General features: G+C 50.7%; 1 protein-coding gene across 8 annotated transcripts in view; it reads left to right on the plus strand.

Moving 5' to 3' along the window:
- Positions 1 to 15958, plus strand: part of VRK3 (VRK serine/threonine kinase 3) — a 66370-nt gene extending 50412 nt beyond the window's left edge. For 6 of the 8 annotated variants that reach the window (XM_059904113.1, XM_059904112.1, XM_059904114.1 and 3 more), the window contains 5 exons: positions 1399 to 1531; positions 2738 to 2858; positions 9019 to 9077; positions 12635 to 12771; positions 15617 to 15958. In XM_059904113.1, the coding sequence (XP_059760096.1) occupies positions 1399 to 1531; positions 2738 to 2858; positions 9019 to 9077; positions 12635 to 12771; positions 15617 to 15637 (471 nt within the window). In that variant the 3' untranslated portion in view covers positions 15638 to 15958. Of the gene's footprint in view, positions 1 to 1398; positions 1532 to 2737; positions 2859 to 9018; positions 9078 to 12634; positions 12784 to 15616 lie in introns of all 8 variants that reach the window. The other 2 variants (XM_059904115.1, XM_059904118.1) reach the window with 2 other exon arrangements.
- Positions 15959 to 16738: the final 780 nt, after the last annotated feature.

A 16738-nucleotide genomic window follows, 5' to 3' on the forward strand; every position in this document is an offset into this window, starting at 1 on the left:
ATTATGGAAGCTGATCTAGGGACCTAGATGTGCAGTCGCCAAGCTGGAGACCAGGAGAGCTGCTAATGTGGTCTAGTCAGAGCCCAAAGGCCTGAAAGCCAGGAGAGTTGATTGTGTGATTTCCAGTCTGAAAGCTGGCAGGCTCGAGACCCGAGAAGAGCCAATATTTCTGTTCACATCTAAAGGCAGGAAAAGGCTGATGTTCGGCTCAAGTGGTCAGGCAGGAGGCATTCCCTTTCACTCAGCCTGTGTGTTCTGCTCAACTGATCCGATGAGGCCCGTGCACACTAGAGAGGGCGGTCTGTTTTATTCAGTCTCCTGATACCAGTATTCATCTCATCCAGATACACCCTCACAGACACACCCAGAATAACCTTTGGCTACATGTCTGGGTACCCTGGGGCCCAGTCAGGCTGACACATAAAATTAACCATCACAAACTGTGACCAGCAGAAAAAGATGCAGGTCTCACATGGCCAAAGCCAACAGTTGTCTACTCTCCATTCGACAGAATAAGATGCAGCCATTAGGGACTTCCCTGGTGGCTCAGTGGTTAAGAATCCGCCTGCCAATGCAGGGGACACGGGTTTGAGCCCTGGTCCAGGAAGATCCCACATGCCGCAGAGCAACTAAGCCCATGCACCACAACTACTGAGCCTGCATGCCTAGAGCCCATGCTCTGCAACAAGAGAAGCCACTGCAATGAGAAGCCGCTCACTGCAGTGAAGAGTAGCCCCCGCTCGCCGCAACTAGAGAAAGCCCGCGCACAGCAACGAAGACCCGACGCAGCCATAAATAAATTAATTAATTAATTAAATCTTTTTTTTAAATGCAGCCATTAAAAAGCTGATGTGGCTAATTTTGTGTGTGTAGTAGATACGGACTTTTTGTTTTAAACTCAGGTAAGCCTCCTAACAACCCTGCAAGGTGAGGACTATCATTATCTTCATTTTCCAAATGGAGAAATCAAAGCACAGAGAAGTTTCATAATTTAACCAAAGTTTATGGCCACTAAAGGGCCAAGCTGGCATTGGAACCTGGTCTGTCTGGCTCTAGAGTTAATACACTATTAAAGTGCAGTGAGCTGTGTGCCCAGCAGGAGGCAGAGTGTGATCCATGTGTGGGAAACTAGAGCCCCCTCCCCGTCCACATGTGTTTACTGATTATTTAAAGAAAATGATGTGAAATAACACATAAGCATCTGTATTAGTGGTTGCTTCTGGACAGTGGGTTTAGGGGGGCTGAGCAGTGATGGGGGACAGTTGGTTTGTGTTCTTTTCACACCCTTCTGTACTGCTCGGCATTATGTTTCAAACTGCACCCACGATTGAAATCTCTGACTCCAGAATCCGAGCTCCTAACCTTCAAACTGTATGGCTTCTCCCCACGTCCACACAGGTGACCCTGGCAGGCTACGGCTTCACCTTCCGCTATTCGCCAGATGGCACACACGTGGCGTACACCGAAGGCAGCAGGAACCCACATGAGGGGGACCTTGAGTTCATTAGCATGGACCTGCACAAGGGATGTGGTAAGAGGCCAGAGAAGGGGCTCGGGACCGTGGAGACATGATTCTCGGACAAGGGCAGCTGTAGGTTTTCACAGCCACGGACAGCAGATGGCCAAACACAGGAGTCAGGCTGAGTGGGGGAGCCACAGTAGGGACTCAGGACCATGGATAGCGCCCCCACACATTAGGGCACTGTGGGGCAGTAGCCCAGCACCAAGGGCACTGAGCGGTTGGCTGCAAGGAAGCCCTGCAGGTCCAGAGGTTCACGTTCAGGATCTGTGTAGACTTGGAGCGTCAGAGTTGCCCAAGAGTCATCTAGGAGGGGCTGTTGAGTAAGCAATTGGCTATCCACGTCTGCAGCACAGGAGCGAGGTCTGGATGGAGACTCAGATGTCAGCAGTATCTCAGGAGTTGTCAGTTGAAGCCCAGGGATGGGAATGAAATTATCCAAGGAAGGTGTATGGGGAGAGAAGAGAGCACTTTGAGAAGAAGATTCCTGGAGGAGGTCTCGGCCTCTCTTTCCCAAACCCCTTGATATCATGACCATCCATGTGCCTGCCCGCATCCTCCCACTACTCTAAGCTCCCCCAGGGAAGCGATGGTACCTGTGCCTCCAGCACCAGAGGGCGAAGGTCTGGCACAGTCAACTCTCCGTGTTTGTTGAATGCTTATATGGAGTGTTGTCTACATCATGTGATTTAGGAAGCATAAGAAAAATCAAACCCTGCTGTCTCCTTTGCCCTCCCCTACTGAGTGAGGCTGAGTTCAGTGCCCATCCTTCTGCGTTCCCTCATGCCCTGTTCTGTCTCCTCTATAACCCAGGTGATCCCACGCTATAACTATCTCTCCACTGGACTGTCAAGGACTGTCAAGGGCTGGGACCCAACCAAACTCTTACCTGTGTTTTAAGAATGTGGGAGGGGGCCTGGCACACAGGGCTCTGAGGACTCATTGAACAAATAGGTGCATGAATGAAAGACAAGTAGATGAGGGAGTGAGCTAGTGAAAGCGGGGATGAAGGGATGGCTGAGGGAGTGAATGAGTAATTGAGAGACGCATGAGGGACTGAGAGTAGGTGAGTGAAAAGTGAATGAACAGACGGGAGCCTGTATGTTTGGGTGGTTGAGTGTGTGAGCCCGTGCTTGAGTCCATGAGAGAAAGGAAGGGGGGGGTGTCAGTGAGCGGAACATCTGGACTGAGCCGCCACCTCCTCCCCTCCCTCCCCAGGGCCCTCCCGCCGCAGTGACCTCCAGACCCTGGGCTACTGTCTGCTGAAGTGGCTCTATGGGACCCTGCCATGGACGAAGTGCCTTCCCAACACCGAGGAAATCATGGAGCTGAAACAGAAGTGAGTCTGGGGGTCAGCAGAGCCCAGCACTGGCCCAGCACCCCTGCAGGTGGGGCTGAAGCCGAGAACCCAACAGGGAACAGAAAAGAGGGGGAGGTGGCATCTGGCAGAGTCAAGGCCTCTGCAGTTCTCGGGAATCTGCTCTACCGTCCATTCCAGCAGACAGGAGCGTGGGCTCTGGAGCCACACTGCCTGGGGTCAGACTCCAGCCCCATTGCTGCAGGGTGTTGGGTGGGCAGCTTAACCTCCACAAGCCTCAGTGCCCTCCTTCAGGTGGGATCCTATTAGCACCCACCTCGGGGGGCTGTGGAAGGATTTGGGGGAGTCAGGTACACAGCACTCAGCACAGAGCCTGGCCTGTAGAAAATGCTCACAGTGTACAGGACACCATGATTCATTCACTCCCACGGGGACACACGGGCAACCGGAACAATTTGGCCTGGGCCCTGCCTCAGCATCTGGCAACACTGGCCTCTTTTACATGCTTCCCTCACCTCTGCATGTAAAAGCGCCCGGTCCTGCTAGTTCTGTTTTAGACGTTCAGCACCAAGGACGGCGGGGTAAAACCGGAAGAGCTGGGTGGTGTGGTTCAGCACCAAGGACAGGGCACCTCGGTGCTAAGGGAGGTGCTGCTCAGCACCAAGGACAGAGGGCAGCTGGGCGCAGAGGGAAGCGAGCACAGGGGCTTTGGTCTTCAGCACCAAGGACAGTAGACAGCTAGACACAGGGAAGCTCTGCAGGTCCACATGTTGGGATTCAAGATCTGGTATAGCCTTGGGGTGTGAGAGTTGCCCCAAGAGGAGTCATCCAGGAGGGGCCATCCAGGAGATGGTTGGCTCTCCCATCTGAAGTGCAGGAATGAAGTCCAAACGGAGCCTTAGACCCCAGCAGTGTCTCAGGAATTGTCAGCAGAAGCCCTGGGAGAGGGTGAGAGATTATCCAGGAAAAGTGTGCAGAGTGGGAAGAGGGAAAACTCTCCAGTGAACAGCATTGAGTCTGTCGTACTTTTAAGTTCTCAGTTGTTGGTTCGTGTTGCGCCTCTCTCTCATTTTATTTTGCCCCCTTTATTATCCCCCAACTTCCGATCTCTCAACTGTGGACACACATACTTGCTGAATATATGTCCTACCGATATGCTTGTGTAAATGTACTTGTATCCTTAAACTTGCATGACGGTGGTGGCACTGTGTGTATTTGACTTGCATAAATGGTATTCTGTTCTGAATCTCACCTGTTTCTGGCTTTTTTCACTCAGCACTTTAACCCCATCATTACACGTGCATCAACTTTACTGCTTCTGACTACTGCTTTCAAATAAGTTTGTATAGACACGTGTATGTCCTTATACAACATATGATGAGTGTATTTAACTTGCATAAATGGTACTGTGCTCTAAATTTCATTCTCTTTCTTTCTTTCACTCAATGCTGTATTTTTTTAACTTTACATTGTTAAAGAAGCTCAGTGCTTCTCCTCAATTAATTTTAGATGTAGCTGTGTCCTTGAAGAACATGTTGTGTTTGAAATATGTTATGTTTGATTTATGCCGATGGAACACACACCCAGATGCCATGCCCCAAATCTCACCCTCCTTCAGGTTTCAGCTTAGTCGTCACTCCCCAGGGAGCCCTTCCCTCGCCCCCACTGCATCAGGTCTCCTGCTTGTTCACGCTCAGAGGAAGGGACGCCCGTCACATTGGCCTGCCCGTAATGACCTGTTCAAGGCTGACCTTTATTGTACACTTTCCTGTGCCGGGCAGTGAGGGCAGTGCTCCCCTGTGTCATCCTCAGAGCAGCTCTGAGCTAAGTGTGCTCATGATCTGAAAGCACAGAGACCTTAGGTAATCAGCCCAGGTCACACAGCTGATTAGAGTTGCTCCCAGGTCATTTGACTCCAGAGGAGGCCCTTTCACCTGGAAGCTAGTATCTCCCAAGTACGGGAGGCGTATCGCACGTGGATTGGTGGTGTTTGGGTGCAGCTGTCCTCCACTCACCAAATACTCGTGGAGCACCTCCCATGCACCAGGCTCTATTCCAGGGCCTGAGGATACAGGAGTAACTAGGACAAACATCCCTGCCCTCAGGGAACTCGCTTTCTAATGGGGGAGATAGACAGTACAGAGATAGTGAAACACACAGCATGGCAGAGGTCAGACGGTGGGGGCCATCGGGTCGGAACCCTGGGTAGCCATCAGGGGGGCTGTCAGGGTGTGGGCCTGCCTGCTGTTTTACGTTTAAAGGCCAGGGCAGGTCTCATGGCAGTGGTGACAGATGAATCACCTCCAGAAAGGCAGGGAGGCAAGTAGGAGGTCCCACTTCCGTGCTGATATGCCCCGACACCTCTGCTGAAGGACGAAGAGACGACAGAGAAAGAGCAGCTTTCAGCTCCCAGGTTTCCTCTGCATCAGAACCTGCCAGAACATGAGCCCACTTCCCTGCTTCCTTAATTTCTTTCTGCACTTATTGTCTAGTTTTCCAGTAGTTTTCCATTTTTGCATTGAAGCCAGGTGAAAACGAGTCACAGAATTAGCAACACAAGTAGTCGGAGGCCACAGCCCAGCCGCTAAAGCGGTTAAGTGAGGCTGAAGTTTGTGAACTGCTCCTTGAAGCGCTCTGCTGTGTTAGTGAGGAGGCTGAGTTGCTCTTACGAGGAGACCCCGAAAGACTGCGGCTCAAAGGAGGTAGATCTTGACTTCCTTCTCACTAACAGTCCCGAGGTAGGAGACCAAGGGTTGTGGAGCACCTCGGCCCCCCTCATACTGGGTGCGAGCTCTAGTGCCACTGACTCCCGTTGCTTTTAGAGGGCAGGACCGGAAATGACATGTCTCTTGGTCCCGTGGCCACCCCAAGCTGCAGTGGGGGCTGGGAAATGTCTCCAGCCCGTGGCTGCCGACCCCTGGGATTCTGCCATCGCAGGGGAGGAGTGACACGGGGTGCCAGGTAGCGGACTCCTCCGCAGTACCCCCTTTAGTCGGATTTCTCTGAAGGCAGGGACCGCGTCAGCTCTCTTGTCACTGTGTTGTTCGCAGTACAGCGCTTGGCACGTTGTGGGTGCTCATGAGATAGTTGCAGGATGGATGAACGACTAAGGAAAGAAGGCGTGAACCTTCTTCACACCCAGGCCTGGGCTTCCGCGTGGGCACACGGGTCGGGCAGATGCAGCCCCAGGTTTGGAGGTTCCCAGGCCCGGGAGGAGACACGCAGGCAGGAAGTGGGCGGTGCCTGTGAGGGTGGAGGCAGCCCCGGGGCATTGTGGGAGCAGGGGGGAGGCACGTGACCTGCCTCGGGGCTGCTGGGAGCCCTTACCCAAGAGGCGCCTGACCCGGTCGGCCGAGGAGCTTCCCAGGCAGGCAAAGGGGAGGCAAGATTTCTGGGCAGACAGCGTGTCACATATGTGAACCCTCTGTTCGTTCATTCGTACATTCTGAACCTGCTTCCTGAGGCTCCACTGGGTTGGATCCTCCCTCCCTCTACCTCCTCGAACTCCTAAGAACAGTCTTATCTCCCTTTTCACCTCTCTCCCACCTTCCCCTTCACAGGAGTTAATCAAATGTGACTGTGAAATGCTTCACTAAGAGGCTCTGCCCTTGTCAAGTCGGACGCAGAGTAAATAAAATAGGTCTTAGTAATCATTTTCATATCAGTGACTTCAGAATAAGTAAGAGTTCCTTCCAGAACCCCAGATCCCAGTCACGATCACAGAGGGAGGGCGGGGAACATGAAGATGCTCCACAGGGAGCATCAGTGGTGATGTGGGACTCATTCTAGACACCCCCAGCCCAGCCTCTGTCGGTTGACTTGAGGCAGTAACCAAACGGCCCACAAGGGGGCAGTGTTGCCACATGCACGTTTTCCGGAGCCCTAACCTGTCCTCTCCGAAGTCTTACTGGTGTGCGTGGCTTTTTTCCATTCACTCAGCAAATATGTATTCATTTTTTTGAAAGTTCTAGTTCATGACAATGAATGAATAAAAGAAAGAGGAAGGCAATTTGATTCCCCATGGCTTACTGTTGTGCAAGGCTCCCAGCTGGGAAAGCACAGACTACGGTCGGAGTTGGGTCCCTGCTCTCAAGGCTGCCGCTGGGCGGGGAGGTCCCACGAACACAGTGACAGCCTGTGATGGGAGAATTGCTCACACAGTTTACAACGTCCTGAGGCTGGCACAGCTCTTTTCTGCCATCACTCGCTCGCTCAATCATTTACCACATACATCCTGAGGCTGCTAGGGAGAGACGAGGGTCAGACCCAGCCCTTCTTGTGCACATATGACAGTAGCTGTAGGGGATCCGTGGACCTATGCGCAGGGTGTGCAAACACTCGGCAGGGATCCGTTTCCTGCACCTGCAGGGGTCCAGGGGAAGCTTCCAGGGGACCAGCCCTCAAGCCATGTCCAGAAGGGAGAGCAGCCACGTACTGGGGGTCAAGGTGGGGAAAGGCTGCCAAAGGCAGAGGAGCAGTATGTACAGAGGCCAGGAGATGTGGGTGGATGTGTGACCTGGTTGGGGGACTAGAAGGAGTTTGGTGTGACTGGAGCATGAGACGGGAGGGAGGAAGTCAGGGAGACAAAGCCACAGGGGCTGGTGGCTTTGGTGCCAGAGGTTTCCCAGCAGGGCACTGGGGAACCACAGGAGGGCTGTGAGCAGGGAGGTGCAGGGTCCACTTGGGCATAGAAAGACTCTCTGGGGCTGTGGGGGGGGGGGGGTGCATGGAAAACTGGGGAGGAGGCTGGGGTCCAGGGAGAAAGGGTGAGGCCTGAGTTGGGCTTAGAGCCGTGGACAGAGAGGGGGATGGGGCAGAGAGTGTTGGGGAGCAGGAGGGTGGGGCTTGGGGACTTCTGGGCTGTAGGGGAGGGGAAGGGGAATAAATTTATTTTATTTATTTATTTTTGGCTGCATTGGGTCTTTGTTGCCGCATGCAGGCTTTCTCTAGTTGCGGAGAGCAGGGCTACTCTTTGTTGCGGTGGGCGTGCTTCTCATTGCGGTGGCTTCTCTTGTTGCGGAGCACGGGCTCTAGGCGTGCGGGCTTCAGTAGTTGTGGCACGAGGGCTCAGTTGTCGTGGCTCACAGGCTCTAGAGCGCAGGCTCAATAGTTGTGGCGCACGGGCTTAGTTGCTCCACGGCATGTGTGATCTTCCCGGACCAGGGATCAAACCCGTGTCCCCTGCATTGGCAGGCGGGTTCTTAACCACTGCACCACCAGGAAAGTCCCCAGCATGTTAGTTTCATCATACAGCACAGTGATTCAGTTATATATATATGAATATATATATATGAATATATATGTGAACATATATATATTCTATTTCAGATTCTTTTCCCTTATAGATTATTACAAAATATTGAGTAGAGTTTCCTGTGCTATATACAGTAGGTCCTTAACCTCCTTGTTTATCCCTCCCCCCCCAACTTTCATTTTTCTTGAGTGGTCCAAGAGGGTGTGTGTGTGTGTGTGTGTCTGTGTGTCTGTGTGTCTGTGTATTTATACATGTATATGTATACAAATGTGTGTGGATAGACAGTTGATCCTCATTATTCACAGATTCTGTATTTGTGAATTGACCTCTTCCCTAAAATGTATTTGTAACCCCAAAATCAATACTTTGAATGGCTTTCAAAGTCATTCTCAGACACGCAGAGTGGAGAAAATTTTGAGTTGCCCGATGCACATGATCCTAGCCGAGGTTGAACAAGGCAACACTCTGCCTTCTTGTTTCAGCTCACAAGTGTCCTTCATGTGGTCTGTTTAGTGCCACATTTTCCACACTTTTATGCTTTTGGGGGGGGATTTTGCTGTTTAAAATGGCCCCAAGCATAGTGATGAAGTGCTAAGCGCAAGGAAATACGTGTGTGAGATAAGCCTCCTTCAGGTGTGAACTATAGTGCTGTTGGGCCAGAGATCCATGTGAATGACTCAACATTATATTAAATAAGATGTCTTTAGGCACACAGGTAAAACCAGGTGATGTATTGATCAGTTGGTAAAAATGTTGGAATTGGAAGCTGTGCTTCTGGTAAACTCCTGGCTCAGAATTTGCTCCTTCAGTGTCCAAGGCATAACTACCGTGAATAATGAGAACTAGGGCACATCTACCAGACATCCAGTTTCAGAAGGTTGCTGTCCTTCCCTAAAAGGCCTTTCACATGTACCTCTGCCCTCTCAGGTTTCTTGACAACCCAGAAGGCCTCGTGGGACAGCGCAGTCGCTGGATCAATACCTCAGGTATGTCCCAAGAGGAGGGAGCCGGCGGGGGCCATGGAGGGACCGGGGCTCAGGCGCATCCCAGATGCCTCTCTTTACCACCCCTCTATTTTCCTTCTTTGAGTTTTCCAAATCACACATGTATTTGTGCCCCTTGTAGAAAAACAAAAATCTTCTCCCAAATTTCAGAAGTGTGTCTGAACAGTAATAACAGCAACACACACACACATGCAACCATACACACATAATGTGTGGGTTTTTTTAATGGAATCATATTACGTATATTGGTCTCTGACTTACTTTTTCATTTAAGACGGTGATACCTTAGAGATTTCTGTGTCAATACTTGTAGAATTTTATGGGTATTTTTTTAAATTGTGGTATAATACACTTAACGTCAGTTAAAACTACAGTTCTGACTCATTAGTCAGTCCTGAAATCCGTTTAACGGGTCAAAAACAGGATTTTTTTTTTAAATTAATTAATTAATTTATTTATTTATGGCTGTGTTGGGTCTTCGTTTCTGTGCAAGGGCTTTCTCTAGTTGTGGCAAGCGGGGGCCACTCTTCATCACGGTGCGCGGGCCTCTCACTATCGCGGCCTCTCTTGTTGCGGAGCACAGGCTCCAGACGCACAGGCTCAGTAATTGTGGCTCACGGGCCCAGCTGTTCTGCGGCATGTGGGATCTTCCCAGACCAGGGCTCGAACCCGTGTCCCCTGCGTTGGCAGGCAGATTCTCAACCACTGCGCCACCAGGGAAGCCCCCGAAAACAGGATTTTTAAAAATTAAAAAACAGACAAAAAAATATGAATGCCTTACAGAAGTTAAGGAAATGCCATATCTTCAGTGATACATATTTATACTCATATATATGTATGTGAGTAATGGGTTATAATTAGAAATACATCTTATAATATATTTATATTTTATATTATAAAATGTATTTCTAATTATATCTCTATTTCTGTTTTGTTTATAATTTCATTTGTATCTTTTTTTTTTTTTAGATTCTACATATAAGCAATATCATATGATATTTGTCTTTCTCTGTCTGGCTTACTTCACTTAGTTTGATAACCCATGTTGCTGCAAATGGCATTATTTCATTCTTTTTTTGGCTGAGTAATATTCCACTGTATATATATGTATATATGTGTGTGTGTGTGTGTGTGTGTGTGTGTATATATATATATATATATATATATATATATATATATGCCACGGCTTCTTTATTCATTCATCTGTCAATGGTCATTTACGTTGCTTCCCTGTCTTGCCTACTTCAAATAGTGATGCTATGAATATTGGTGTGTGTGTATGTTTGTGAATTAGAGGTTTCTCCAGATACATGCCCAGAAGTGGGATTGCTGGTTCATATGGTAATTCTATTTTTAGTTTTTTAAGGAACATCCATACTGTTCTCCATAGTGGCTGCACCACTTTACATTCCCACCAACAGTGTAGGAGGGTTCCCTTTTCTCCACACCCTTTCCAGAATTTATTATTTGTAGACTTTTCGCTGATGGCCATTCTGACCGGAGTGAGGCGATACCTCATTGTAGCTTCAATTTGCATTTCTCTAATAATTAGCGATGGTGAGCATCTTTTCATGTAAACCATCATTTTTAAAGCCAATCCCTATTATTGAAGATTGAGGCTGTTTTTGTTTTGTTTGGGCGAGTGGTTTTTTCCAGCGTCCCTGCTATAGGACGTCTACATTGCTCTCTAAACATGAGGCAGAAAGACAGCCGGAAAAGTATAGTTTATCCCCTCCAGCTCTGTAAGGACTCATTTTTAAATTACCTGACATCCCTGGATTCAAATCATGTCTCTGCTGCTCAGGTCACTCTCCCCTCCAGCCTCGGGCTCTTGCTCCGTAAGAATGAGCTCCATTGGGAGTTCCCTGGTGGTCTAGTGGTTAGAATGCCAGGCTTTTACTGCCCAGGGCCCGGCCAGGTTCAATCCCTGGTCGGGGAACTGAGATTACGCAAGCTGCGCCAGCATGGCCAAAAAAACAAAAACAAGGAGCCCCCCGGTTAGTTTATTGCAGCTCTGAGATTCTAAGCCAGTCACGGGGAAGCGGAGCCAGTGGCGCCAGTGGGGCTGGTGGGTCCGGGCTTGGGGTGGGCGGGGCCAGAAGGAAGTTCAGCCCCAGGTTTACAGCCTCTCTGAGCTTCCGCTTCCCCACGTGTAAAATGGGGCCAATAATAGCCCTCACCTCCCGAGGTTTGTCCCGAGAATTCAGCGTAGAACTGGGCCCAAGGGTGCTGCCTTAGCTTCTGCTGCAGCCCTAATTAAACGTGCTCAGAGCCAGCCTGAGACAGACATTGCTCAAGTGGGAGCTCTTATGATTATTGGTTTCATAATTGGCACTTTTAAAAAGTGTAATAATGGCATTGTGCTATTTAGGGAAAACAGACAACAAAAAGGCTTTATCTTTCAAAACAGCCTCTATCTTTTAAACTCCGTCCCTGGGGCAGCCAGCCTGGTTTTGTAAGCCAGTGAACTAAGTTTTTGTGGGGGTTTTTTTGGCCGCGTACCCTGACTTGCGGGATCTTCGTTCCCTGACCAGGGATCCAACCCGTGCCCCCTGCAGTGGAATCACGGAGTCACAACCACAGGACTGCAAGGGAATTCCCCTAAGAATTGTTTTACCTTTTTTTTTTTTTTTAATTAATTTATTTATTTATTTATTTTTGGCTGTGTTCGGTCTTCATTTCTGTGCGAGGGCTTTCTCTAGTTGCGGCAAGCGGGGGCCACTCTTCATCGCGGTGCGCGGGCCTCTCACTATCGCAGACTCTCTTGTTGTGGAGCACAGGCTCCAGACACGCAGGCTCAGTAGTTGTGGCTCACGGGCCTAGCTGCTCTGCGGCATGTGGGATCTTCCCAGACCAGGGCTCGAACCCGTGTCCGCTGCATTGGCAGGCAGATTCTCAACCACTGTGCCACCAGGGAAGCCCTGTTTTACCTTTTGAAATGGCTGGGGAAAAAAGTCAAGAGAAGAATATTTTGTGACACATGAAACCTGTCTGAAGTTCAAGCTGCAGAGTCCATAAATAAAGTAGTCTTGGTGCATAGCTACGCCCATTGGCTTCCTGCCTTCTGTGGGCCTTTTGTGGGAGAACAGCTGAGTTGGGTCCTGGCCACACAGACTCCCGGCGTACAAAGCCAAAAATATTTATTCTCTGGCACTTTACAGTAAAAGCTTGCTGGCTCCCATTTAGAGATACCCACCAAATAGTTAGAGATAAAATCGTATAATCAGCCTGGATTTGCTTTAAAACAATACAGGAGGGAGAAGGGGTAGGGGTTTTGATGAAACAAGATGGGCATGAGTTGACAGCTGATGAGACTGGGTGACGGGTATGCTGCTGTTCATGGTACCGCTCTCCTGTTGCTTATGTTTCACGTTTTCCAAAAAAAAACCAATTTAAATCTAAGTGGCCGTGGCCATGGCAGTGCCAGGCACAGAGGAAGCACTGAGCAAATGGGCACCATTGTTGAGACCCTCTAGGCAGAGCCCCTCAGGCTCTGGGTTGGGTACCCCTCTCAGGTTCCTCCCGTGTCTTGACCACAGAGACCCTGCGGGAGTACCTGAAGGTGGTGATGGCCCTCAAGTACGAGGAGAAGCCGCCCTACACCGCCCTGAGGAACAATCTGGAAGCCCTGCTGCAGGATCTGCGGGTGTCGGCCTATGACCCCTTGGACCTCCAGGTGGTACCCTAGGTGGGTTCCAGTGGGAAGAGTTTGTGAGGCTTAACCCTCTCCCCAGCTCCCACCGCTGTTTCCACCCATGCCATTTGATGTTTATACTCCAGGAGCCAACTTCCCAGTGAGCTGCTGCCTTTTTCCACAGGATTCTTGAACCTTCCAGCCCCCAGGCATCACAAGTAGCAGGAACTCGACTCAAACTGGCTTTAAGGAAAAGGGCAATTGATTGGCCCTTGTCACTAGAACATTCCGAGGGGGAAGCTTTAGGTGTGACTGGATTCGGGGCCTGGAAGTTAGCACCGAGATGTTGGCAGTCTCTGTCTTTCTCTGTCCCTTTTCTCTTCCCTCCATCCCTCTACCCATCCACCTGCAGTCTCTGCTTTCCTTTGGGTCACTCCCCCCAAAACCCCATCTCTCCCCCACCAAAACCCCTGGCTCTGTGTCCAGTGCCTCACCTTGCTCGTGTGTGTGTGTGTGTGTGTGTGTGTGTGTGTGTGTGATGACTGTTTGACTACAGTAAGCATACACATACAGGAAGTAGGGGAGCTAACGCCCAGGAAGTAGAAAGGCCACACCGTACAACACGTGGACGAACACATTGACAAAACATTCCACATCTTTATAAAAGGGGCTGTATTGGTCCTTTTGCCTTTTTCGTTGTTGTTCCACTGAGCCCATATGGCCGTTCCTTGGGATAATGGGGAAGGGCAACTCATACTGTTTGGTTCCTTCCCCCGCAGTCTTGCAGCGCTCCCATGGCGGGGATGAAGGATGCTCTTTATAACGCCAGTGGCTGGGTGTTTGCTTGCTTTGCCAGGCTTTTGTTTTCCAGACAAAACACCTTGAACACCCGTCTGCATACAGGCCTGAGGATGGATTTCTTTTGAAGGAGATAAGCAGATTGCTCCACCTGGGGGCTGTACTCACTCATTTACACTCCCCTTAGCACTGAGTGAGAGCGTACAGGAATCTGTGGAAGGTCAAAATTATAAACTCAGTTCACTTGACGGTTCATTTTGGCGAGGCGGCATGGATGGGTTCTGAGGAGACGCTTCCCCAAGGCCGTCCCCTGTCCGTGGGGTTGTCATTTCTCTCACATGTCTGTCTGGATTCAAAGCTCAGTGTCTGTCCAACTCAGCGGTTCTCAGACAGAGGCAGTGTTCCCCCAGGGGCCATTTGGCAGCGTCTGGAGACATTTCTGGTGGTCACGCCTGGGGAGAGGTGCTGCTGGCACCTCAGGGGTCGAGGCGGGGGACGCTGCTCCCTGTCGTGCGACACACAGGCCGCCCTGCTCTCAGCAGTGCCATGGCCGAGGAAGCAGGCCCACGTGCGTCTTGAGGAGCATCTTTGTGGGTGGCAGCCTGTCTCCCACAGTGGTCGTCTTCCGTTGGCACCTTGACGACAGGTGCTTCTTCAGCCCTGCCACCCTTGCTCACATCCCAGAGCTGAAGACACGAGATAACATGTGTATCCAGCTCTTCACACAGTGCCTGGGTGCAGAGCGCTCCAAAAATCCCAGGTTGTTTGTTTGTTTGTTCAGTAACCTAGCAGGCTCCCTGCCTTAATCACAGACACTCTCCAAAAGTGAAGGCGTGAAGTCTTTGTGTCCCCCCAACCCCCAGCTGTCCCGAGAGACCTCTGGGTCCTCCCACACCCCTCTCTGACCCCAGCCCTGTCCCTCCAGGCGGTTGCTAAGTCTCTTCTAGCCCTCTCCTCCAGGGCTCTGCCTCTGCCCAGTTCCCCCGAGTGTGGTCACCTGCTGGCGGTGAGCTCTGGGAGGGCCGGGTCACGTCTGTCTCTGCATCTCTGTGTTGCCCACTCACGTCACTGGCCTGGCTCATAAATATTCCGCCCATATTTACCGAGTGGGTGAGTCCAGCCTTCCCGTCAGTGCTGGCCTGTCTTACAGCATCTCCCTGTCCCCCACCCTCCGGTACCATGGAAATTTAAAAGCTAAAGACCGAACGGCCCCTTTCAGGATCATTACAGCTCACTCTCTGGGGACCACTTACTCAGTGGCAAGTTTGTCCCTTGGTTAGGAACTTAACGAAGAGATGCTCCTTAAGGAGCCCAGGGACTTTGGAGTACCTTGAGGATCATCTTGCCTCTGCCTTGGCCCGAGTGCCCAACTACCCCTCAGATTCTAGGCCAGGCCGAGCGCAATCCTACCTCAGGACCTTTGCACTTGCCATTCGCATGGTCTGTGACGATTTTCCCCTTCTTTTTTACTTAATTAATTTATTTATTTATTATTTTTGGCTGTGTTGGGTTTTCGTTGCTATGCACGGGCTTTCTCTAGTTGAGGTGAGTGGGGGCTACTCTTCCTTGCAGTGCGCGGGCTTCTCATTGTGGTGGCTTTTCTTGTTGCGGAGCAGGGGCTCTAGGCGCACGGGCTCAGTAGTTGTGGCTCACGGGCTCAGTAGTTGTGGCTCGCGGGCTCTAGACCACAGGCTCAGTAGTTATGGTGCATGGGCTTAGTTGCTCCGCAGCATGTGGGATCTTCCCAGACCAGGGCTCGAACCCGTGTCCCCTGCGTTGGCACGTGGTTTCCTAACCACTGTGCCACCAGGGAAGTCCCTCCCCTTCGTTTTTGCATGACCGGCTGCTTCTCATCACTGCCTCTCAGATCCCGAGGCCTCCCCTTATCGCCTTCTGGAGGGAACATGTGTTTAATCTGTCGTGTCTCCACGCTTCTCCTCCAGATTGTAAGCCCAGCAAAGTCTTCTTGTTCCTCTTGTTCGTGGTGGTATCTCCTGTCCCTAGAAAGTAGAAAGCCCCTATCACACAGTAGGGCTTAAGGGTGCTCTTTGAATGAATGACACTGACAGCCACTTTTATCGTCTTCCAGAACTTTCAGCCTGCAGTTTGAAATAGAAAAAAAAAAGAAGACATGTGACTCAAGGCCTGCTGTAGAATCACAGACAAGCTTCTAGAAAGATCCCTCGAATGTGTATCCTGCCACTTCTTTAGATCATCCGTCTAGATCAGCCTCAGGGAGCCCGTAAGTTAGGCTCAGACACTGTGAACTCCCTCCTTTGACCTTCCCTCCCTTCAGCCGTTGTCTCCCACCAGCCACTGGCGTTTTGGACGGAGAAGACCCCCAATTCACAGACGGGGGTTGGGCTGGTCCTCTCAGTGAGGACGCTGCCATTGGCACCACTATGCTTTAACAATAAATTGTTTCATTGGAGCTTGGAGGGTTGAGTGTCTGCAAAAGAAGTTCCTTTTGGAAAAATTTAGCTCATGTTTTTTCTCCCACCTACCCATCCCTTCAACCTTTCACCCAGCCATCCACTCTTTCATACATCTATTCACACTTTCAGGCAGACACTCATCCATCCATTCTTTCACTTATCTATCCATCCATCCCTCCATCCATCCCTCCATATACTTGTCTGTCCATCCCTCCATCCATTCACCCTTCGTCCGTCCATTCATTTACGACTCATTCTCCCATCCACTTACCCTTCTTCTCTTCCATACATTGACCCTTCCTTTCATTCGAGAAATATTCAGCAGGCACTTCTTTAGTACATGCTATGTGACATGCATCATGCTGCGCAGAGGATTCCGATGAACCACATATACATGCCAAGGTCCTTGAGCTGATGGAGCCTACAGTTGAGCGGGAGGAGACGGTGTTAAAGGAGACGACTTCAGGTGGTGATCGGCACTCTGAAGACAAAGCTCGGGCTGTGATGGAGAGGGAGAGGCCTCGGGACAGGAGGGCACCTTTGGGGAGAGCCTGGACTCAGAGGGACCGGGAGGAAGCTGTAGGATGGTAGTTAGAGGAAAGGAGGGCCTGGGGAGAGATGTCAAAGGCAGGCTGGCCAGCAGCATGTGGCAAATGATTAGACTGGGAGAGGTTAAGAAGGAGGAGGAGATAAACCCGCCTCCCCGCATCTGACCTTGGATATCTTAAACCATCCACCCTGCTTTGAGATGGGGAGAATCAGAGGCCGGACGGGGG

This window comes from Balaenoptera ricei, chromosome 19 (genome assembly GCF_028023285.1).
Source record: "Balaenoptera ricei isolate mBalRic1 chromosome 19, mBalRic1.hap2, whole genome shotgun sequence".
In the NCBI taxonomy this organism is placed as follows: Eukaryota; Metazoa; Chordata; class Mammalia; order Artiodactyla; family Balaenopteridae; genus Balaenoptera; species Balaenoptera ricei.